The sequence below is a fragment of the Sceloporus undulatus genome, chromosome 1, assembly GCF_019175285.1.
Source record: "Sceloporus undulatus isolate JIND9_A2432 ecotype Alabama chromosome 1, SceUnd_v1.1, whole genome shotgun sequence".
NCBI lineage: Eukaryota > Metazoa > Chordata > Lepidosauria > Squamata > Phrynosomatidae > Sceloporus > Sceloporus undulatus.
In genome coordinates, this window is record NC_056522.1 from 26,758,617 (window position 1) to 26,783,124 (window position 24,508).

The following is a 24,508-nucleotide window of genomic DNA, read 5'->3' on the forward strand; positions in this document are numbered from 1 at the left end:
GAAATTGGAAATATAATCCAATGGCATCCCGAACGCAATCATGGGGTTTCACGTTATTGCGTGATAGACTGCGACTTGCAAATTCGGGCAATGGCATGCTATTTTCGGGCAATGGGAAGCCAGTTTGAATGCAATTCGCATTAACGTAAATTTACTGAACTAGCGAATTCATGTGAATGCATTGTGGCCCCACTTTCTTTTCATTTGAAATTAAGAGCAATTCCTCACGTGTTATAAAGTCCTTGGTTTGCCACTGCTTTCCTCTGAGGCTGAGAGTATGAATTCCCCAAGGCCAGTCAGTGGGTTTCCTTGGCTGAGCAATGATTCAAACCCTTGTCATCTAGAGTCCTAGTCCAACACACAAACCACTACACCAGACTGGCCCTTATCAGACTCCACTAATGCTAACCAGATTCAGCAAGCAGAAAATTCTAACTCTGTTATGAAAATAATTTATTCAAACTCAGGTATACATCAATGTGCTTAATTTACACACTTTATTATGTTCCACAAAGTTTTGTTGCTTGGGGGTGGTGGAAATGACAGAACTATGGGGCCAGAATTGACTTACAGAGTCTTTGTGGCATGTACTAGAAAGAGGATAGCAGAGGGAGGGTTGTGTTAAATGAACTTTACAAAGGGCTCAGATGCTGGATTCGGAGTCACTGAAGGGCCCTATGGAAAGGGAACAACATTCATGCCAAAGACTCTACTTCCAGAATGCTTTAATTGCACATATGAGGATGAAACCAATGGCAAACATCTCATGCTTCTTAATGAAGAAGAACACCAGCTCTCTCACTATATAGATGATGTGGATGAAGATGAAGCAGTACAGGAACAAGGTAAACTGATCCTGAGGTAAGAGGTGGTGATGGCTTCTCCCAGCAGGCTGTGGAGAGAAAATAAAGTTCCAGTCACTCTTCACACATGACTGCAGAACCCAAAATGGCTCATAGGACAGAAATGTACTTTCTTGCTTTTTGCAAACAGTAATAATTTATTCTCACATGGCATGTTCATGCTGCCATTTTAATCAATCTGCCTAATTTGTATCATTTATTCTGACAGCACAATTTGTTTTCCTTTTGTTCAGGATTTGGATTTAACTTGCATAATTCTGTTGGATTGTTTTATGTTCTGTGTTTATTCAAAAGGCACGACTGCTTACAGTTACAGTAGTTCACTTTTGCAAATAAATGTCCCTGTGGTTGATGTTATGTCTGGTCCTAGCTCTGGAGGATGTTTTTGAATGAAAAATTTGCAGAGTCCATGAAATAAAAGTTTCCTGTTCATCTACATTCCACAAAATATCTCTTTGGAGGATTTGGAGAGGCCCTTCTGTACCACATAGAATGCAGTATAGGGCACTGTCTGTGAAGGAGGGGATGGGAAAATGTTCTTCTATGGACTTCTGTAAGTCACCATTTCTTAGAATCCATCCATGATTTAAGGTAGTTTCCATAGTAGCAGCTGATGGATTACATGTTTTGGTCTGAACTTTAAAAGAGCCATCCAAGGCGCTGATATATTGGAGGAATACCTTAGTATCTTAGATAGCTCATTTAAAGTTTGAACTAAATCCTGGATTCACCACCCCACTGACATGGAACCCACCTGCTGCCAGGTATTCATTGTGTTCCCCCCACAACTCTTTGTGTCTGATCCGACATTGTGACCTACTGTCTCTCCAAAGAGGCTTTTTTGCCTGTGGTGAGGAGCTGGGAGTTGTCGCAAAAGATATGAGGGGATATCCCCCTTTCTTTCAACTAGCTTCCTTGAATTAATTCAACAGTATAGCCATGTTAGTCTGTATCAACAAAGAAAAGAATCTTGTAACATTTTGAGATTACCTGGGAGACAGAAGGTTGTAGCACAAGCTTTCTTAGCTTCAGTCACTTCATTGGATGTCACTAACAAAGTAGATTGAATCTATGAAAGCTCATACCACTAATATCTTTTTCCCAGTTAGTCTCAAAGGTGCTAGAAGAATCCTTTGCATGTTTCTTGAGTTAATTTATTTTAGGATCCAAGCCAAAGCTAGAGTGAGCATCCACACTATGGACAATGATGCCAATAAAATATTACCTTCAACCTGTTCCGAAAAACAGCTATTGGGTTGTATCTGATGGCTTCCTCCTTCTAGTAGAATGGACACCACTGGTGAATTAAATTTTCTCTCAGTCCTGCAGCCTCCTGCATGCTTCCCAGATCTGCTGGAGAGGGTTGAAGAATCCAGCTGCTACAGGTGCAAGCACTGGAGTATGGGCTGCAGGGGGATGCAGGATGTGTTTGCCTACTGTTGCCTATTGCCTGTTACAAATGACCAGCAGAATGCTGGAACCAGGGCTTGCTTATGGAGTCAAAGACATAGGATTTTTATATATTTTTTTAATTTTTGTTTTTGATTAACAAGAATGGTGATATCATCTGCCACCCACTTCAGTCTTCATCATACCTTCTGAGCTTAGGTGCTGTCATCTGTGCGAGTGGGGTGATGGATTTTCCAAGCAGTAATACATGATTTAGAGCTATTTCTTGTTGAAACTGAAAGTATTGTGATGCCTTGAATGAATTGGAAAATGAGGCACATTAGCTTTACAAAAGACCCAGCAGAGATGAAAAATGCTAGAACTGATTTGTTCATATAGATTAACACAGCTTCCCCCTGCACTTTTGGCTGTCCTTGGAGATGTATCTACAGGGTGTGTCAGGCTGAAAATTAAAAAGTTTACTGCTACACCAGCAAGATAGCTCTTCCTGACAACATTCTGAAATAATCGAAACATGGGACTCCATCTCATATTGAGACATATCATCTAGCTTAGTATTGTCAGCTTTGATTGCCAACAGTAACTCTCAGTGGTTTCAGGCAGTATTATTTTCCAGCACTACCTGGAGATTTTCCTGATAGTCATCTATCCCAGTACTAACTAGGCCCAGTTTGACTTTTCTCCAGAAATCAGACATGATTGGGTGTATTAGGCTGAAATGCTGGAATATCAAGGATGTTATGATAACCTGAGTCCTCCCATTGTCTGAGCCTTCTTCCCAGGTAACAAATGGTTGAGTGAGGTGAAAAGGTTTCAGTTATATTTTAATTATGTTTCAGCATCACAGGAGTGACAAGAGGGCAACTGGCCTATGAGATGACCAGTGGGCAGAAGTGCAAATCTTCAAGATCTTTCTCAGCAGCAGGGACGTAACCAAGGGGGGGGGGATCTTGGGATCCGGACCCTCCTTTCCATTAGAAAAATGAATGGTGTGTGCTGCTGCGCCGCCGCACCCAAGCCCCATTATAATGGTGGCACTTAATCTGGACCCCCCCTTCCTAAAATCCTGGCTACATCCCTGTCAGCAGCAATATTAAAAAGCTTGAGAAAGGATCATGACTGAGGCAGAGTGAAAGAGACTTTGTTAAGGGATGCCTGGAGCAAGGCATCCAGGCCTTGGGAAGGTGGCTGAGACTGGACAAAGGAATTCAGACTTCCCGCTACCCCATGGACATAAAGGACCACAAATCCCATCTGAACTAAGAGTAGAAGAGGCAAATGTATTAACTAGTAGCATCAAGGACATTTATTGCTTTTCCTGACTTGGCTGAAATTTTCTAATCTGTCTATAACCTGGAACTTCCAATCTTGTGCCTGAAGAAAAGATGGTCCTTCATGTAAAGAGATCCTCTTTTGCTATAGACATTTATTTCTTAGAATAAAATATTTTCTTTTAAAATATCTCTCCTGCTCCTTCTTCATGTGCCTTTGCTTGGTCTAGTCTCTTAACCGGGGTTGAGGGAAGGAAGGAAATGTCACTGCTGCATCCAAGATGGGATATGCCAGTGGAATTCCACAGCAATGTCCCATTGCAGTGCTATCAAGGGAGAATTCAAATTGGTAGGTGGCAGTGGATAGGATAGGTGCTCTCTGACGGTCTCATTCTGCTCAACAGGAAGACGTGACCTCAGAAGCATTACAGATGTCTTCTACCAATGTACTCAAATCTAGGACAACTTTCTGTTTGTTCATTTCGCATATGGCTCCTACCAGCTGAGTCATTTCATATTAGTCATACTGGGAGTGTTTTAATTACATTAAGTGGCTGGCAGTGAGTGGTCTTGCGAGCTGACACAGGGCTTGGGTCAGACTCTACTTTTATTTTGGAGATGTTTTGTTCTCATTTGCTTGTTTCTTCCATTAGGGAGTGCAGTAGACATATCCATTCTTCCTGTACTTGCTGACCGTTCAAATGCCTTCCAGATGTGTCGGACTGAAGCTCTCACCATTCCAGCTAACATGATCAGTGGTTCTGAGAATCTTGGAGGACAGAGGTTTATCTGAAAGCAGCATGAAAGCTGCTTCCTTTTCTTTTCAGTTGAAACAAACTATTTATCAGGGTTGATGTGACCCTCTCCCAAAACAGTCTCTGTGCCAGTATGCTCGGTGTAACCAGAGTTTGGAAAAGTTATATCTTTGGACAACAAACCCCAGAATTCCTTATAAGCATGCATGTGTCTGTTGCGGATTCTCCAAAATATAGCATTTCCCAGTTCTGTCATGATGGTCAAGGATTCTGGTTTTGATGAAGATGCTAGAAATGTGAGATACCTGTTCCTCCTCCCCTTTGCAGAATACTTTATTTCTCAGAGCAGACATAAATGGTTGTTACTGGTAGTTCAGTATAAGATTATAAGGCCTGAAACAAAGTAGGGGCATTTTTTCACCGTCCCCACCGCTTCCCTTGTGTCTATCTGCCAGTTTTTACCTGTGTTGTTGTGCTGGTGGTCTGCAGACGCATCTCTTCCATTTTCTCCTCATGCTGCCTCTGCTTCTCCTTATCTTCATAGCGGTATCTAGTCATAGTGAGCTCCATGTCAAGGCGCATCTTCTCCAACTGGGGTGCCAAAATGTCACGGCCCTTTTTGTTGGACTGCTCTGTTTGAGCCCAGCCATCCACCTCACCCTCTGAGTTGGGCAGGCGAGGGTGCAGATTGTCCAGCTCTGCCCGTGGCTTTGTGATGACATGTGCCTCTTCATCTCTGATATCTAGAGGATCTGTCACTTCATTAGGGGTACAGGGTGGCTCAGTCAGATCATCAGGAACTGAGGTTGGCTCTGTAACATTGTCACCAGCAGATGAGGCATTGTCAGGGTTGTCCTCCTAACACAAGAAGGGATACCAAAAGAAGATGCATCAGAGACATTTATCTGCATTAATTAAAAAACACAATGATTTATCACAAACACCTTTTCCACACACAAGACTACATGGGGTTTAAGCTACAGTGGTACCCCGGGTTACGAATTTAATTCGTTCCGCGGCGCCGTTCGTAACCTGAAAGATTTCGCAACCCGAAAAAGCCATAGCCGCTAGCGCTGGAAAGCCGCGATTTCGTGCGAAAAAGTGCCGAAAAGCACCAAAAATTTTTTCGTAAGCCAAAAAAAAAACCCGTAACCCGGAACAGTTTTTTCCTATCTAATTTTTTCGTATCCCGGAAATTTCGTAACGTGGTCATTTCGTATCCCGGGGTACCACTGTACTTAGGATAGTTGAAAAGTACTTTTTAAAAAATAGTTCTGAATTTTATTGTTTATTTGATTTCTATCCAACCCTTTCTTCCAAAACTGGGACTGAAGATAAATCACAAGAAGGTTAAAAAACATATAAAATTTAAAAAAAGTTAAACGTTTCTAATGTTGAAACACAGGTTGGCACACTGTTAGTGAATTATGATGGCATAAATTGTCAGTTTTTTTATCAATGTGGAGGCAGACATTCTCTACCGAATTAAAGCAATGACCCAAATCTCCACAATCCACCTTTTAGCTGCAAGATGCCCCCTTCATGTGATCAGTGGAAAACCGAGGGCTTTGGGGAAACATCTGGCTATGTCTCTGTAGCCAAACATAAAACAGTGACAACTGCTGAGACTGCTAGGGGTCCTCTGAAGGTCTGAAGGTGTTTTGTATCTGGATATAGGGACAAAGCCAGACACTCCTCTAATGCCGCCTCCCCCATTCCACCAGCCTCTATGTGCTTCTGCAGTTGAAAAGTGGGTTGGGAGAAAGGGGTGGGGAAGATGTAGCATAATTCATTATGTGGAATTTTTATGCTCCATATCTGTGATGTAAGATCTAAACCACAGTTAAACAAATTATAATGCTAAAACTCATCTGAGTTAAAAGCAAATTATAGTCGGCCCTCTGTATGCATGGATTCTGCATCCATTGATTCAACCATCCATGACTTGAAATATATTTTAAAAATATATACATTCCAAAAAACAAAACTTAATTTTGCCATTTTATATAGGTGACATCATTTTACTACACTATCATATATAATGAGACTTGAGCATTACAAATTTTGGTATCCACAGGGGGTCCTGGAACCAAAACCCAGGATACACCAAGGTCCCATTATAATTCTGTAATGTGAATGGGTGCCTGGTGAAGCAGGAGTTCAGCAACAGAGAACACAAGACTTTATCTAATTCTTATCTTGTCATTTGATTGAACAAGTGATTGACTATGTCTACTCTAATTGGGATTTGCAATTGGATTTAGTTTAGACAAGCTAAAACTATGCTAACAGTCTATTTTATTTTATTTTTTGAGGCAGGGAGCAGGTACTCTAAAGGGCCAAACTAGATGCAGTACTATTCATACATGATTAGTACTGTAACTACACTTTTACTAATTGTGTACAAATAGCACTGCATTTCATGTTCAACCCTCATGTATCAGGAAGGGACATTTTAAACTTCCAGAATTGAATTTTGTTGCAGAATCCACACAGAATTAGACTTAGAATGTGGGCATTCTGTGACACTGTCTTTTCCACATTTGTAAAAAATGTTCCCAAGTTTGAACCACTTGCTATACACCATTTTCTCCCCTAAGGTGGGGGGGACAGTTGGAACAAAAATGTCCCAACAAGTCTACTGTGGGTGCTACTTTTGTCCCAATCACTATAACATATTGGGATGAAAAATGCCCCATGCTATTTGCATTGTGGCAAAACACAATGCGGTAAACCAGAATTGACTTTAGCCTTATTCAGTAGAAACTGAATTACCTTCCATTGGCTGGACCTTGGAATTCTTATTGGGGAGTCTTAAAACCAAACCTTGACCAGATCCATGTAGGGAAAAAGGCTTTATGCCTTTGTCCCACTGTGGTCCTAGCCTGAATTGAGGATACTGTACTTGTTCTTCGCACGGAGGTGTAGAACATCCCATTGTAAGATGTTCAAAGGTTTCTGAAGTATGAGCAGGTTAGAATAATAATTCATAGATTCTTACCATAAGGAATTTAGACTCAAAGCAGTGGGAGTGTGAATAAGAACAAGGTTGGACACCACACCAGATACCCTTTGACTTAACCAGGTTCTTACTTTCCCATGACACACTTCTCTACCGGTTGTCACAACCAGTATGTGTGGCACAGAAAGGAAAAACAGACTTCCGTAACTAACTGTCAAAATGATGTCACTGATTCTACACTGTGACATCATAGCTTGCCTCCTGTTACAAGTAGCTCAGAGTAGCCATATTCCACAGACCTTGGCATGATAGCCTAGTGACCCATGAAATATTGACTAACTGCCTAACATGACCAAGATTCACTGTTGTCAAATATTCCAAGAATAATCCTGCAAGGATGACAATTTATTTTGTTTCAAGGAGTGTCATTTAGTGTTATTGTTTAGCAAGAGTAAGAGCATGGTGGCTTGGAAATTTTGATTTTGGGGGTTACAAATCCAACTATAAATTAACTGGGGGATTTTGAGAGTTGTAGTCCAAAAAGGTTTTCTAAACTCTGGGCAAGATCAGTTTACTATCCCTAGTCTTGCATCAACCAGGTGCATTATTGTTGTGTGCCTTCAAGCTGTTTCCACCTTATTGCTACCGTGAACCTATCATGGGGATTTCTGGGGCTGAGAGTATGTGATTCACCAAAGGTCACCCAATGGGTTTCTATGGCCAAGTGAGGAATCGACTCCTGGTCTCCAGAGTCAGAGGACTGGAGCAGATTAAGCAGACAAAGTGGCTCGATCCTGCTTTTTCCAAAAGAGGGTTGAAACTCTGCTGTCTGCACAGTCCACTACCAAGGTGGGCCAAATACATAGGGGCAGACTGTATGGCATGGCATCAAGCTGCACCATTGGGTAATTTTTTTGGTTTCCTCCCCACCATGCATGTGCACTGTCACATAAACACACCACCTGTGACCTCCAAGTACCTCCCACATCCACCGATATGCCATCCTATTGCATGGCTACCCCTTTGATTGACCACACAGTCACATGTGCAATGCTCCACCAGTATAGGGCATCGATGCATCAGTGTATGAGTGATATATTGGCTAAGCACAATCATGGAGACCCCACACATGCCCCCTTCACCCCCTTTCACCCCATTCCCTCTGTTGTACTGTCTGGTTTGTGTATGCTGTGATTACATCAATTGGGATTTTCTCACATTCATTTCTGTGCTTTGCCCCAGCCCCGCACTGGTGAGAAGCTATTCATATGCAGGTGTGAAGAAGCATATTTTCCAAGCTAAGTTGGAGTATCCCAGCTTCTCTTTGCTCCAGTTTTTAGCCCAGATTGTGACTTCATTTGGTTTTCACCCACTTTAGAGGCGATATAAACATCTTGCTTCCAAAACCACTGGAAGCCACTTTATTTTGCCCATCTGTTGCTGCTTTGGGTTGCTGCCACACTGCCAAATTAGTGCAGTTTGACACCGCTTTAAATGCCATGGTTCCATCCTATAGAATCCTGGGATTTGTAGGGTCTGGTTTTTTTTTTTGTGGGGGTTTTTTGTTGTTGGTTTTTTCGCACCAGAACTCTCTGATAGAGAAGGCCAAATATCTCACACAACTACAAATTCCAGAATGCCATAGCATTGAGCCATGACACTTAAAGTGGTGTCAAACTGCATTAATTCTGCAGTGTAGATGGAGTTGTAGTCCAGTGCTGAAACCATTATAACAAGCTGGCTCCCAGGTGCACAGTGAAGAGCAGATCAAAGCTGCTTTCCTTGGCTGCTGCTTATAATTCAGGGGTGGAAAAGTGCAGCAAGCCCAGGGTCAATTTTCTTGCTTGGAACCCTCCAGAAAGTCTTCATGGACTACCAAAAATTCCCTCCCCCTCTGCCTCCAAAGTAGCCATAAGAACACTTATGATTTTGAAAAATACGTTTTTAAGAGTTGTCATGTCAGGAGGACTATCTGCGAATTGACGTTATAACGCTGTGTATTTTCACACCTGGTTCCTTTCAATGGGAGCTGTTTGTGTGGTGCTTCCGCGGGGCTTCCGAACTGAATCCTTACTGGCTCCTCATTTTGGCGAGTTCGCTAAATAAGTGTATTGACAGGATTCGCATTGAGGCTTGGTTCGAACACTGCAGATTGGTCTGGTGTGGAATTCCAATTTGCTTGTACTCTTGAATACCACTGCAAAACCCCCGGGTTGCTAATTTCCCATGATGCTGCATTTTTGCCCCATTTGCTTCCGGTGCTCCCCCCTGAATGAATGCATTCACGTTTTAACGTGGACAGGAGACCTGCTGGCGAGGAGGGGGGAGATCGGGGGGAGCAGGAACGTAGCCAAGAGGGGGGTTCTTGGGGTCCGGACCCCCCCTTCCATTAGAAAAATGAATGGTGTGTGCTGCTGCGCCGCTACACCCAAGCCCCATTATAATGGTGGCACTTAGTCTGGACCCCCCCTTCGTAAAATCCTAGCTACGTCCCTGCGGGGAGAAAGAAAGAGAAAGGGAAAAGAGGAGGCAAAGAGAGAGAATGGGGTTAGTAAAGTTTCTAAAAGACTCTTTCGGGGTGGGGGCAGGACGTCCTCCAAAGTGGAGCCAAGGTGGAGGCAGGATTTACTTTCAAGTAGAACTGCAGCTTCTACATTGGTTGTTTTTGCAGTGAAAGAAATTTATTATTATTAATAATAATAATAATTATTATTATTATTATTATTATTATTATTATTTTCACTGCAAAATAACAACAACAACAACAACAATTTTGCCGGTGGGTGATACACTTGGATAAAGCAGAGAGCATTTAGAGATAGATGACTTTCCCTATCCTTCACGTGAGGCTAGGGACAGAGATCCAGATGACAGATCTGAAGAGAAAGAAAAAGGAGGCTGGAGGCAGAGATGGCACTCCCAGAATTCCATAGCCTTGAGCCAAGGACCCCACAACAAACTTCAACTCCCATAGTAATAATAATATAATAATACTTTATTATTTTAAAATAATAATAATAATTTTAAAAAATAATATTAATATTAATAATAATTTCAGTTATTAGTTTGCTGAGGCACCAGAGCTCTCGGGCAGAGAAGGCTCAATGTCTCAGGACACTGCAGTTCCCAGAATTCCATAGCACTGAGCCAGGACACTTAAAGTGAAGTCAAACCGGATTATTTCCTAATGCAGATGCAGAGGACAGGCATTTCAATCCAGATTATAGATGTGAAGGAAGTGAAACAGGAGGCTTGAGGCAGAGATGGTACTCCCAGAATTCCATAGCCTTGAGCCAAGGACCCCACAACAAACTCCAACTCCCATAGTAATAATAATTTATTTTTAAAATAATAATAATAATAATTTATTATTTTAAAATAATAACAATAATAATTATTTATTATTATTATTATTATTATTATTATTATTATTATTATTATTATTTAAGTTATTAGTTTGCAGAGGTACCAGAGCTCTCTGGCAGAGAAGGTTCAATGTCTCAGGACACTGCAGTTCCCAGAATTCCATAGCACTGAGCCAGGATTATCTCCCTAGTGTGGATGCAACCTAAGAGAAGGCAACTGCTACAAAGGGAAGGGGAGATGTAGATGGAATAGATGAGGAGAATGACAAGAGGATAGATGTAGATGTGAATGAAATGGATGGGGGCTCTGACACGGAGGACACTTTGAATTTGGCTGCCAGGGATGGGAAACTAGAAGGGAGGAAGAAAGGGGAAGCTGTCATTCCCGTGAAAGTGGAGCCAGGCTCCCTTCTTCAACCCAGAAGTGCAAAGGTTCAGGATGCATCCAGAGCCCCACTGAGCATGCGCAAGGGTCCCAATTCGAATTGTTGAATCCCCCGTGGTATGCACCGGTGTGGAAATACAATTTGCACTCACTCCGCTTTGCCTGAATCCACACCACGTGACTTCCTTGGATTCGATTCCCCCTCAGTTCGGAAGGGTAATGGATGGGCAACCAGGTGTGATAAAACAGTCATGTTATAACGTCAATTTGCATCGTTCGACCCGCACTCACCCCTGATCTTAGCTCCAATAACCTCAGTGTGATAAACACCAGTGATTCACCTAAGGTTCTCCGTAAGTCGAAAATAACATGAAAACATACAACAACAACAACAACAACAATAACACAGTTCCTCATTACAGCTGGGTTGTAGCTGTCCCTGGTGGGACCAAATTCTCAGGAGGGCTGAAGGTGTCTGTCTCCTTCCCTCTCTTTTCTTCTGTTCTACAGCCTGATAGAATCACTGTTAGTAACACAATGATCACCATCTGTACTTTCTACATCTTCTTCTCACAGGTCACTGTTTCCCCCTTTACTATATATGGTGTGGTTATGGATGCCTATAAATTGGAATAATACTTTATATGCATGTGATGAAGTGAACAGTAGTCCATGAAATAAATTGACCAGTCTTTAAGGTGCCACCACAAGAGTCTTTGTTCTCATGGTCTTTTTTGTGATCTGCAGGCACAAAGTGACCAGCTGTACATATAATGGGCAGAGTCTGTGTCTTGAAAGGCGTTGGTTGTCTTTTCCTTTCAATACAGACAGACTGCCATGAAGACAAAAGCCCCCCTTGTTGGGAGAGGCAGCCCTTGGCATACTGAATGTCTCCACTTACTTCATATTTATCTGGTTTTCTCTTCTGCAGCTCTCTCCGGGTTAACAATGCCTTGCTTTATGTTTCAAGTCACAAGCGAGCAACGTGGCTTTCCACCCCTTCTTCTTTTCTTCTCCATTGCTAGTATCTATCCTAATAAGCATAGCTTTTTTCCCACTAAGGGTAAAAAGAAAAGAAAAGAAAAAGAAAATGTTGTTGAATGGTGAATGCTGAAAGGGAGAGGCTGTTGGGTGGGTTGATGTCCCTCTTCATCCGACGTGCAAATATGTGGATAACTGTTCATTGATTTAAGAAATTCCAGAATGAAAAACCTCTTTTAAAATGTGTTTCAACCTTGCTAGAAACATTTGCAGAGAAGAAAAGTGTTTACTTAGGAGTGGAACTTGGCAGTTACTTTTTTTGAAATACAGTTCCCATAAGCCATGGATGGGATTGCCTATGCAGCCATGCTCACTAAAGATTCTGGAAACTGTAGTCCAAAACTGTAGTCCGGTGCTAGCTGGTGGTTTCCAGACCAATGGGGTGGTGAATCCACTTGGGCCTTTACTCTGAATGTCAAATGTGCTATCCAAGGTGCTGAACATTAACTTCAAAATAGACTCATTATCTTGGATAACTCTTTTAAATTTTAGAGCAAAACCCAAAGCAGATGCACTGCCCCACTGATTTGAGAGCCACCAGCTGCCATTGTCAAAAAGTAACTTTTGCAAGCTCTGTGTAAAAACACTGAAAGCTGCTACTTGCTGGGTCATATCACTGGCTTCTCTTGCTCAGAATTGCCTTCTGCTCTGTCTGGCAGCCTTTCAGCATTCTAAGATGTCAGGATGTTTTCCATAGTCCTCTCTGGAGATACCAGTGACTGAATCTCAGACCATTTTTTTGCAATGTATCAGTGGATGCTTTCAAATATATATTTGCAATAGCCACCACAAAAAGCCCAAAAGATGTGATCTGTGTTCAAGTGTTCCTACACTTCTAGACATTTTGAAAATGGTTCCCCTTATTTTTTCCCCAATGAAACGACAAGCATGCAATATTTGAAACAAAAGAAGGGGGGGACACATAACATGCACTATCTGATAGAATTTTCCAGAGCAATCTCCCCACCTGCAAAAAAACAAAAAACTAACCCTGGCTGCAGTTGGTTTTGCAGTCACTTGCAATCAAAGTGGCAACTCCGGTGATCTGTAAGAAACTAGGGCAGGCAACCTAATTTCATGTAGCCCTTGGCAGAAGCGCAAAAGCCTTTTGCAAACAATCCATTCAAACCTTGGGCAAGAGTGAGCTCTCTCTTTCTGAACAGCTCCAGAATGGCAGAAAGAGAGAATAGGCAGGGATTTTCAAAGAGAGAGAGATTCCTAGAGAAGGAGTCACATTAGGCAATATGGTCGGCCCTCCGTATCCATGGATTTTTTATCCATGGACTCCCCCAGCCACAGCTTGAAAATATTCCGTCTGTGCATGTGTGTGTGTGTGTTCCAAAAAGCAAACCTTAATTTTGCCATTTTATATAAGGGACACCATTTTAGTATGTCATTGTATATAATGGGACTTGAGCATCCACAGATTTTGGTATCCAGGGGGTGGGGCCAGAGTTCTGCAACCAAACCCTAGCAGATACCAAGAGTCTACTGTACTGTTAGACTGAAACTGGGCCTCCTGTTGCCTTAGGGCCAGAGCTGGAGAAAAACAAATGATTGTTTTAGACTATAGTTCCCAGAAGATTCTGAGATATCTAGTTGAAAGTCTCACTTCTCCCCAGCAATGTCAAGACTGTATGAAGCCCTTATGCTAACTTCAAAAGTCCTTTGCAAAAGATTAGTTTAGACTTCTGGAAAGAGCAAGTTGTCCATTCTTGGCAGCTGTCAGAGAAGGGAGCAGGAGTGGCGAAGAGGAAAGGAGTTGGCAGAAAAAGACAGAGAGCCAAGGGAGTGAAGTCTTTGGTCCCACCTAATTTTGGCTTTGTTCTCATCCACTGCTGCCTAGCATTCTGTACTGGACTAGCCCTGAGAACAGGGCCAGATTATTAATGGTTCAGTTGGCGCAGTTGCTCCTGACTTCCAACTGGCTAGCAGAGCAGTACAGAAGTGAAAGGTTGGAGTATGCTTTCTCTTCTTCTCCAGTTACTTTCTGACATTTTTGTTACCATTTTGTGTGGTACTTGAATAACTGAACAAAAATAGCCAGGATCAGGCTATTAATCTCACTGATGTTGCAAGGCTCAAAATGCATTTTTCATGGTCTCTGTGCATCACGCAAATGGGTCTGCTCTCTGCCACCCAGCATATTCCAACTTTAAATTTGTGTAGAAGTCAGAGACATAGCCATGTTAGTTTGGAATATCAGTACACAAAAGGAACTTGAAAGAAATTGTAGCATGTAGAATTCATCTGAGTAAGCAGACTGAGTCTACAAATGCTCATGTTACAATTTCTTTCACACAGAGACAAAATTGCTCCCACTGCACCAAGGCAAGTAAGACCATTGCCAGTCTACATGATGAAAATTATCCTGGTAGAATGCATGCAGAATGTGATTCAGCCATACATGATTCAAATGCATTTGTCCTTTTTGTGCATCACCTCCTTCTTAGTGCATTGTGATGTTCTATGACCAAATGCACAACCAAATGTACATATTGATCCATGTGGAATGTACCCATGTATTCATGCACAAATAACAACATGCACTGGCATCACAACTGCAGCACTGGTTTCACAACCTTGAACTGAATACAGCCATTGCACACTGGATAGAAATGTCCAACTGCTTTGGTAGGGTAAGATATTCATGCATAAGACACCAACAGGATTCTAGCTAAGTATTGCATTTTTAAAATTGTTACATAGTATGATATGAGAAGCTGGTGGTAGTGGGGACAGCCATAGTCTAAAAGAATGTGTAAATGTGTAATCTAAGTTTCCACTGTTGCGTCTCTGACCAAGAATATGTTCTGTTCAGAAAAGCATATGCTATTTTCAAAGGACGGTTCTGGCACGAGAATGACAAAAACATTAGTTGATTGTTCAGTAAACTTTTAAAGACTGAGTTTGAGCTAGAGAGCAATTACTCAGTCTACCGTATTTATGCTCCAGTCTAGAACATGGAAAAGTTACAGTTTGGGACTACAGTTCCTAAATCCTACAACTAATGTGACCACACTGTATTATTCAATGGATAGGAACCTCATGATGACACTTTCAACATTTGGACATATATGGATAGGAATTATGCAGTCATCCAGATGCTATTGAACTCCCAGTAGCCCTGGCTAGTATAGTCAATGGGCAGGAATGCCCGAGATGAAGTGCAGTAACATCTGAAGGGCTACATGTTGTATGTTACAGTATGCAGACATTATCTTTGCATGCATACATATTGGGATATTTTTCATTTAGAAGCCTCTCCCCATACATTCCACCCCACACCCTCAGAACATCTGGGCAGCAACTACTGAGGGTCCCTGGGGCTAGACTAGCCTCCACAGTAAGGAGGTCATATACCATCATCGCCCTGACCCTCTGGAATACGCTGCCCATAGAACTCCCCTCGGCCACCTCCCTGGCCCAGTTCAGGAAGGAATTAAAAACTTTCCTGTTCCGACGAGCATTCCCTGACACAAGCTCCAGCTAGTCTTCCCCCCCTCTGACAGCAGTGGTAGCTGGTTGATGGGGTTTTAATATTGGTTTTAATAGTCTTATTGTAATTGTATGATTGATGTATGTATTTGTATTGTCTTGATCTGATGTGCACCGCCCTGATCATAGGAAGGGCGGTATATAAATAAATTATTTATTTATTATTATTTATTTATTTAATGTATATATTGTTCTTCATTTATATATTTTTAGTTTATTATCAAGTGGCTTGTTTTTTTCATTAATTTGGTTTCACTTTTTAAAATTTCTATATTTTTAAAATTTCTCCTTTAAATATATTTCCTGTGTGATTAAAAACATGAAAAAGATGGTGGATGGGGAATTTCAATAATTATGCAGGGATTCCAGACTATGCTCTAGTCAATAATACATAGTACTAATCTCATGAAGAAAAACACAAGGCAGACATAGTGAAGTATTTCAATAAAGTATCATATAATACTGTCAATGCAGAGAAGAGGTTTACAGTTTTCATAAAAAGGCTTTCTGTGTGCATCTCTTTGTGGTGATGATCCAGCATATTAAAGAAAGGCAGCCAATGATCACGACATGGATTCTTCATTCAGAAACTGTGAACAAATGAACAATTGATAATAATAGCATAGCAACAACATTAACAGGTTGCATGAACAGATTTTCAAAGACAAAGATTGAAATATGACCCGTTTCATGTTGACATTCAAAGACAGTGTGGTGGTGAAGTTAGAGAGCTGTACTGGGACTTAGGTGATTTAGTCCCCAGTGGGCCATGATCTACCTCACAGTGCTGTTGTGAGGATAAAGTAAGGGAGGAGAGCTGTGCACATTGCCTTGGGTTCACTGGTGGAAAGGTGGGATCTAAATGTAACAAACAACAAAATGCAGCTGGGAGAAGAAGAATCCCTCATGAGCTAGAGCAGGAAACCTTTGGCCCTCCACATGTCTGGAAAGAAAACTCCCACATTTCCTTGCCATTGGCTTTGCTAGGTGGTGCTGATGAGCATTACAGGACAAAACATCTGGAGGGTTGAAAGTGTTTCAACATCATGTGGAGAAGCAAGCAGAAAGACACTTCTCTGTTGCCAAGTGTCGGGTTTGTTTTGTAATGCGATAGACTGTGAAAGACTTCAGGTTGTTTTATTTTTTCTTCCCCTACAGGATTTTTGCCATTTTTTTGTGTGAAGGGAAAAAAAACAGTGTGCTTCAAAAGCTAGCATGATATGTTTGTACCTGATCAAAGATCAAGGTGTTGCTTGGTCTAATCTATGTATCACCATGTATTTGGGATCTTGTAAGAGTCTTGCCTTTCCCATCAGCTCATTTTGGGAGGGGGGGATTGCTACTGAGTTAACTGAGTACAAGTTACTTTGCCACTTTAAAATTTGTTTGTAGCAATTGAAATACACCAAGGACAAAGGAAGTAGGTGGAAAGAGGGGAGGGAAATTGGGTTATTTTAACAGCAGCTGAGAAAGTGGGACAGCAGAGGAATAACCAGGACCATCTTTGCCAAACCAAGCCACTTGGAGAGTATGTCAGTGCTGAAGTAGTATTTTCAGCTCGGATAGAAGTTCCAGTTCTGGTAGGCTGCTTCTCAGGGGGGAAAAGGGAGAGAAAGAAGATAATATATCAGTTCTTTCAAGACAAAACTGCAGAGATGGAGCTGGGATAGAACTCTCAGTCCAGTTCTACAAAATTTCCAGCTCCTGAAAGGAAATTACTTCATCTGTGAATGTAATACATGGGTTTGAACAATGCAACATGCAAAATAAATATAAGTTCTTGGAAATGTTACTTTTTTGGACAACCATTTCCAGAATTCCCGTAAAAATGTCCATGTTGGCTGGCAAAGTTTGGGAATTTTAGTCCAAAAGTATAACTTTTCCAAGCAATTTAGCTCTCTGTGGTCAAGATTCCACATACACAAGAAGGCATGGAAAAGGGATGCACCTTCACACACTTTTCTTATTTCCACCCCATACCCCACCTCATGTCTGGGTCTTACCTCCCGGGGTGGCACCCCATGCTGACGGAGCTGCTCCATCTTCTCCTCATGCTGGCGTTGCCGTTCATTCTCCTCATGCTCATATTTCAGTCTTGTCAGCTCAAACTCCATCCGCCTCTTCTCCAGCTCGGTCTCAATGGCTAAATCCAGCCTGCTGCTTGACCACTTTGGCTCTGCCCCGCTGACCACAATGCGAGGTACCTGAAGGCCCAGGTGTTCAGTCACACCATCATTTTGCTGTTCAGGTGGTGCTTGTGTTTTTTCTGCCTCAGGTTTACTTTCTACTTGCTGCTCCACCTTTGGGCTTTCCCAAAGGTTCTTCGGCTCACAGGGATGCTTCTTTTTCTTGTCCTGCATTTCTGGCAGGTACACTTCCATAGCCAGCTGGAGTTCTATCCTCACCTTCCCCATCTCAGCAGAGGCTCCAGAGGATGTCTCAGTTACTGCTTCTCCCATGCCACCAGTGGAAACTTTTTGGCTGACTACTCTGACATTCCCTTGATGCTGGTGCATCTGCTCCATCTTTTCATCATGTTGCCGCTGCTTTTCTTTGTCTTCACACATTCTCTGCTCATGCTGCCTTTGTCGTTCATTCTCTTCAGAGATGTGCCTCAGCTTGGCCAGCTCAAACTCCATGCGCATTTTTTCCAGCTCAATTTCTGTGATGGGGTCTAACTTGATGCTGAGTGGCTCCTCTTCCCCTCGAGCTCCAGTCCTGGATGGTGACCGTTGGCGGATATGCTCCATCTTTTCCTCATGTTGCCGCTGCTTGTCATTCTCCTCATGCTGGCGCTTTAGCACAGTCAGCTCAAAGTCCAAGCGCATCTTCTCAATGTCGCTATCAGCTCTGTGGGTCTTCCTGGTGTTTCTCTGCTCCTCCTCCTTATCACAGTCACTCTTGTCATATTTGTGGCCATTCTTATCCTCTTGGACAACCACTTCCAACTGCAAAGGGTTGTTGGAGTTCTCCATCTGCCTCCTGGTCTCTACTGGTGTTCTCTGGTCACCATTTGCCAGAGCATCAGCTGCACCAGCAGGGAGAACTTGAGATGTTGCCAGATCAGCATTGGCATCCTAAAAAAGGAAAACATTAGGGAGGTGGAAAGGCTATAATGCAATATGATAGTTGATGTCATGCATACCCCGCAACTGGCAAGGGCAGTCCTAGTTAATCCTCTGCATCTCACATTTTCACCTGCTTTTAAAATGCCCCAGTTTTCTCTCTCCTCTTTCTGCTCTCCTCCTTTGTTTTCAGCTCACTTCAGTTGCTGCAAACTGGGGGCCCGAACAGACAGGCCAAAATAAAGCTGCTTTGGGTCACTTTGGAGGTATGCTTTTAAAATGATGCATATGTCCTAAGAGGCTGGAAGCTGTGCCAAAGCCATGCTCCAGTCCTAAAGACTGGAGTGCAGCTTTGGCACAGCTTCTGGCCCCCTAAGATGTGTGTGTCATTTAAACAGCATACCTCCAAAGTGACCTGAAGCAACTTTATTTTGGCCTGTCTGCTTGGGCCCTAAGTTCAAAGTTTGGTGAAAGAAAAATTAAAATTTTTTGAAGAATTTTATAAGGAATTATATCAGGCAGGAGAGAATCATATTTGCAATGGTTATAGAGATGTTAGCGAATGTTATAAGGAATGATAATAGTTTAGAAGGAATAGGACTTAAAACCCCCCACAAAATTAGTTTATTTGCCAATGATACACTATTAACTATTAAAGATTTATTGGATAGATTGGGTAAAATACAAGAACATTTAAAGATATTTGGTGAATTAACAGGGTTGCAGATTAATTGGAATAAATCAGAAATGATGATATTTAATTATACAAAAGAAGAGGAATCTGAATTTATAAAACAAAAAAGCTTAGAAATAAGATTAAGAAGTAATATAACATATTTAGGAATAAATATAACGAAAGAATTAAAGGAAATGGAAGGTAAGAATTTAGTGGTACTAAGGAAAGAAGTGGAGAAAAAATTGGCAGAATACAAGAAAATCCAATTATCTTGGTTTGGAAGAATAGCATTAATTAAGATGAAAATATTACCAAAATTAATTTTTTTATTTAGAATGATACCATTAAAAGTGTTGGAAACTGAATTGAATAAATGGCAACAGTTGATTAATATATTTTGTAATGGAGGGAAAAGAATAAGATTAAATAAACAATTTTGGTATAAAACACAAAGAGAGGGAGGGTTAGGCCTTCCTTATATAAGAGGATATTATGAGGCCAATCAATTGAGATATGTGATAGAAGGTATGTTGGGCGGGATAGATTTAGAATGGTTAGAAGTAGATATAGAGGAAGTAGATATGAGAATATGGAATATTTTTTAAAGAAGTTTACTAGGAAAGAAATTAAAATTATTGGAAACCCACTGATGAAAAATATATTAGAAATATGGTATAAACATAAAAAAGAGTTAATGAATGAAGACTCAATAATAACACCAATAATAATGGAAAAGAAATTTCCAAAGAACTTGAGAGGATTGTTAGAAAAGGAATTAAAGGAAAGGAAAATAGACAGAATAGAAGATTGGATAGATGTAAGAATAAAGAAAGGAAATATAAAAGAAAAACTTATGGGGATAAAAATTTCATGGTTTCATTATATGCAAATAGAACAATGGATTAAAAACTGGAGGAAAAGGAATGTAGAAAAGAAAAAGTATACACAAGTCGAAGAAATAATTCAGAAAGGAAGAGAAATGGAAGAAAATGAGAACATAAAAGGAATTACTAGTAAAATTTATAAAATGTTGATGGAGAATAAAGGAGGAAAAATAAAAGAAAACATTTTAAAGGGATTATGGAAGAAGAATTCGGATGTAAAATAAATGATAAGGAATGGGATAGAATTTGGGAACAAAGACATTTGAAAAATGTATCGGTACGGATAAAAGAAAATTATTATAAATTGATTTGGAAATGGTATCTGACTCCAGTGAGATTACATAATATTAATAAGAATAATTCAAAAAATTGTTGGAGAGGCTGTCAAGAAGTAGGGTCATACATCCATGTGTGGTGGCAATGTAAATATGTGCTATTAGAAATAGAAGATGTTATGAATATAAAAATATATAGAAGACTGAGTATAGTTTTGTTATCGTTATATAACTCAGAGAAATGGAAAAATGAAGAACAAGATTTGGTAACAAGTTTGCTTACAGCAGCGAGATTAATAATAGCAAGGTGTTGGAAAACGAAAATAGATGTAGAAGTGGAGGATTGGTACAAAGAGGTATGGAAATTAACCATTAATGATAAGCTGACATGTAAAAGGACTATGGAAAAGAAATGATTTTGAAGGGGATTTGGAAATAATTTATTGAGAAAGTACTGAGAAAAGAAGATGGAAGATTACCTACACAAGACGAACTGAAATTCTGGATGGAATATAAGGATGGAAATGGCTCCAGGGAAGGGGGGCACTGAGGGGTATATAAAATAATTGGTTAAAATGTAATAGAATGTAGGGATATAGTTGTATATGGAAATAATTTATGTATTGTACATATTAAGAATATTAATATTAAATATTTTTTTTAAAAAAAAGTTCAACATGCAAAAGTAGTTTGCAATCAATTCACACAGCAAAGGGGGAGAAAGACAGAGAAGGGGTGGAATCTAGCCCTTCCCAGTAGGTTCAGGCAAAAGCAAACTTCTGCAGCCTCACCTAACATGACACTAATAACTTTTGCCATCTTGACCTCACTCTGATGTTGCTTAGCCACACATGTCCCATATTTAATCTGTGAAATTTCGGAGGGTATGATTAGGTTTGGGAATGGTTCCTTCCCTTTTGTTAACATTTCCAAATCTTTGCAGCATGCCTCCATGGAATGGCTATTTTACACAAGAGGAATTGTTTAGTAATAATAAACAGTGCATAGCATCTCTACATAGAGTAACCAACCACAGGTTGAGTCTCACTTATTCAAAACGCTTGGGACCAGAAATATTTGCATATACATAAGAAGATATCTGGAGATGGTGTCTAATTATAAACATGAAATTTGTTTATGTTTCATATACATTTTATACACCTAGCCTGAAGACACAATATATTTAATAATTTTGTGCATGAAACAAAATTTGTGTGCATTGAACCATCAATATACAAAGATGTCACTATCTCAACTATCCATGCAGACGGTTTTAGATTTTGGAATATATCAGACTTTGGAGTTCTGGATAAGGGAGACTCAACTTGTAAAATGGAAAATGTGTTGGAGTAATGGAAAAACTGAGCATCATTACACCTTATGTTTTCAAAGTAACTGCAGACAAGATAGCAGTAGTCGTAGTCAAAGGAGAAGGTAACTCAAAAGAGTCATCAATGTCTTAGTTATAGCAAATCTTGACTGCTTTAGTATGCTTTATATGGGAGTCCTTTGTAAAAGTATCGGTGAGCTTTTTGATAACACCTGCAGCAGCTAAAGTGTTACTTGAGGCTTATTAGTTTGATACTGAGAGATCTGTCCAAGTTACCAGTTACTTTTTAGGCCCAATTAAAAGTGTTGTTTTCACCTTTAAAGCCATCAGCAACTCAGATCTTATGACTACTATTGTGGAATTGTAGCTAATTCTAGTAAAGTTATTACCTGCCTGTGGATTTTGGATTTTGAAAAATAGGCAAGTTGCTATTTGATAGCTTCAGCCTCAACATTTGCAACCAAGAGATAATCACAGTGGCCTGTCTTCTGGGACTGTTCTGAAGATTTCTGAATGAATGTATATGGAAGTTTTCTCTGCTTAAGAATATTATAATATATGTCAGAGCTTGGGGAAAGTTACTTTTTTTACAAGCCACAGAATGCCGCCCAATCAGTATGACCACTGACAGTGTTGGTGAGGGGATTCTGGGAATTTGAGTCCAAAGAGTAGTTTATCCAAGCTCAAAAATATTGCTAAAAGGTTATTAAAAAGTCTGTTATTGGTAAAATCCTTCAGAGCCAACTGAACAATCCTTGACACCAATCTTTAAACCACTCTTGGCTTAAATTTCCCTTTGATTTCTTTGATTTTGTGAAAGAGGTCTCTTGTTTTTACTTTTTTATCGTCAACTTATATTTCTCTGCATTAATTATTATAACAGTTTTCTTTGTTCCTGAACACAAGTTGTTGAACAGTTGTCTAAGGGTTCTGACTCTGTTTCTGTCACCTTTTACTTCTCGTCTCTCCTTCACTGCTTGAAGAGTTTCAGCTGTCATCCCATTGAAGCTTCTCTTTCTTTTTGGCTGCAGATAGTGTCTTTTGGTGTTCCTCCTTGACAATATCCCTGGCTTCAGTCCATGCTTCGTCTGGGTCCTAGTCAATAAGGCTTTATAGTGCAAATCTATTTTTTTAATTACCTTTAAATTCTACAGATATGTTGAGACTTTATTTTGGTACAATGGTTGGTTTAGTGTTCTTCTTTAGCTTTACTCTACCAATGCCTCCTGTCTCCTGCTCATAAATATTACTGGAGAAAAATTATGTTACTTTGCCATAATAAAGAATAAATACGTATGAAGCTACTGAAAGACTGCATTTTAAGAAGCTTTTTTATTACGAAGGGGAATAAGGTCTTGTAGACAACATTGTACTTTGTTAATTACTGCAGCTCAGCTGAGGAAGGCAAAGTGGAAAAGTCAGTTGACTTGATCAGAAGGAAACATTCTAAAGTTACATAAGGGACAGAAATAGAGTCAGTTACACAGATGTCCTCCATTTGTCCTGATTTGTCAGGGACAGTCCCACTTAATCCTCTGCTATCCCACTATTTCAGTTGCTTTAAAAATGTCCCAATTTCTCTCTCCTACTCACACTTTCTTCCTCTGTCCTCAGCTTACTTCAACCGCTGCAAACTGAATTAAAAGTACAAAAACAAATTTGCAATGAATTAAGGAGAACTTTTGCCTTTCTAAGAGGTTCAAGAAAACAAACTGCTGTAGCCTTTGCAGGCCAAAAGTAGCTTGCCCTCAATTAATTCAGCAAGAGCAACAGGAAAGAAATGGTGAAATCTTTCCTTTCCCAGTAGTCTTAGGGAAAAGCAAACCATGGCAGCTTCTCCTAGCTCGTCTGTTCTTCTTCATCAATAATTTTTGCCACCTTGACCATACCTTGATGTTGCTTGGCCACACATCCCAGTTTTCATCTGTGAAAGGTTGGAGGGTATGATTACACAGAATCTTTATACTGAGCAAACAGGTCTTATCATTTTTGTTAAATCCTCCATTAATCTATGATAAAACTCAAAAGGTCTGTTTTTGGTCCAGTCTGCTATCTCTGAGCCTAGCCTACCTCACCAGGTTTTGTTAGGTTAAAATGAATGTAGATCAAAGAGTTTCCTTTTTGTACTTTTCTTCTTGGAGGAAAGGCAAGTATTACAGGTTAATAAAAATATAGAATTAAATAAAAAGACAAAGAAACTAGGGCAAGGCTTAGCTCTTACCATTGAGAATTTGAGCACAGGGGAGATTGATCACAGTTTAGATTTATCACTTAGCCACACTGTCTCTCTCAGTTGGATACCCAGCTGCCCTGGTTGGCAAAACCAGTTCAGACAAATCCACATTCTAGGCCAACTGTCATGGTGAGGTCACCAGATTCCACACTTAATTCCCTTCACATTCTTCCTGCCTTGCTGGTAAGCAATGCCATTCTGTTGTGAAGAATTTTGGCCTACTTTGCTGTGGCTCAGTGAAAGCACCCATACATATTTTGTATGCAGAAAGCCCCAGATTCAATTCTTCGTTTGTTGCTGCTGTGCGCCTTCAAGTCATTTCCAAATTAGGCAACACCAATTTTTCAAAAAATGCTTGGTCTTCAGAGTCATAGTCCAATGCTCAAATCACTATGCCATGCTGGCTCTTTCAGTCCTCAATGTTTCCAACTAAACAGTCTTTGGAAGAATCCAGATCCAGGAATGCTGTTCCCAGTCAGCCAGACCCTACCATAA

General features: G+C 40.5%; 1 protein-coding gene across 1 annotated transcript; it reads right to left on the reverse strand.

The window, feature by feature from the left end:
• Positions 1-487: 487 nt before the first annotated feature.
• LOC121928811 (golgin subfamily A member 6-like protein 22) lies at positions 488-24,129 on the reverse strand. The gene is made up of 4 exons (XM_042464072.1): positions 24,002-24,129; positions 17,554-18,627; positions 4,762-5,157; positions 488-892 (listed from the first exon to the last, which is right to left on the reverse strand). The coding sequence occupies exons 1-4, from the start codon at positions 24,002-24,004 to the stop codon at positions 710-712; spliced, it is 1,656 nt and encodes a 551-aa protein (XP_042320006.1). The 5' UTR covers positions 24,005-24,129; the 3' UTR covers positions 488-709.
• Positions 24,130-24,508: the final 379 nt, after the last annotated feature.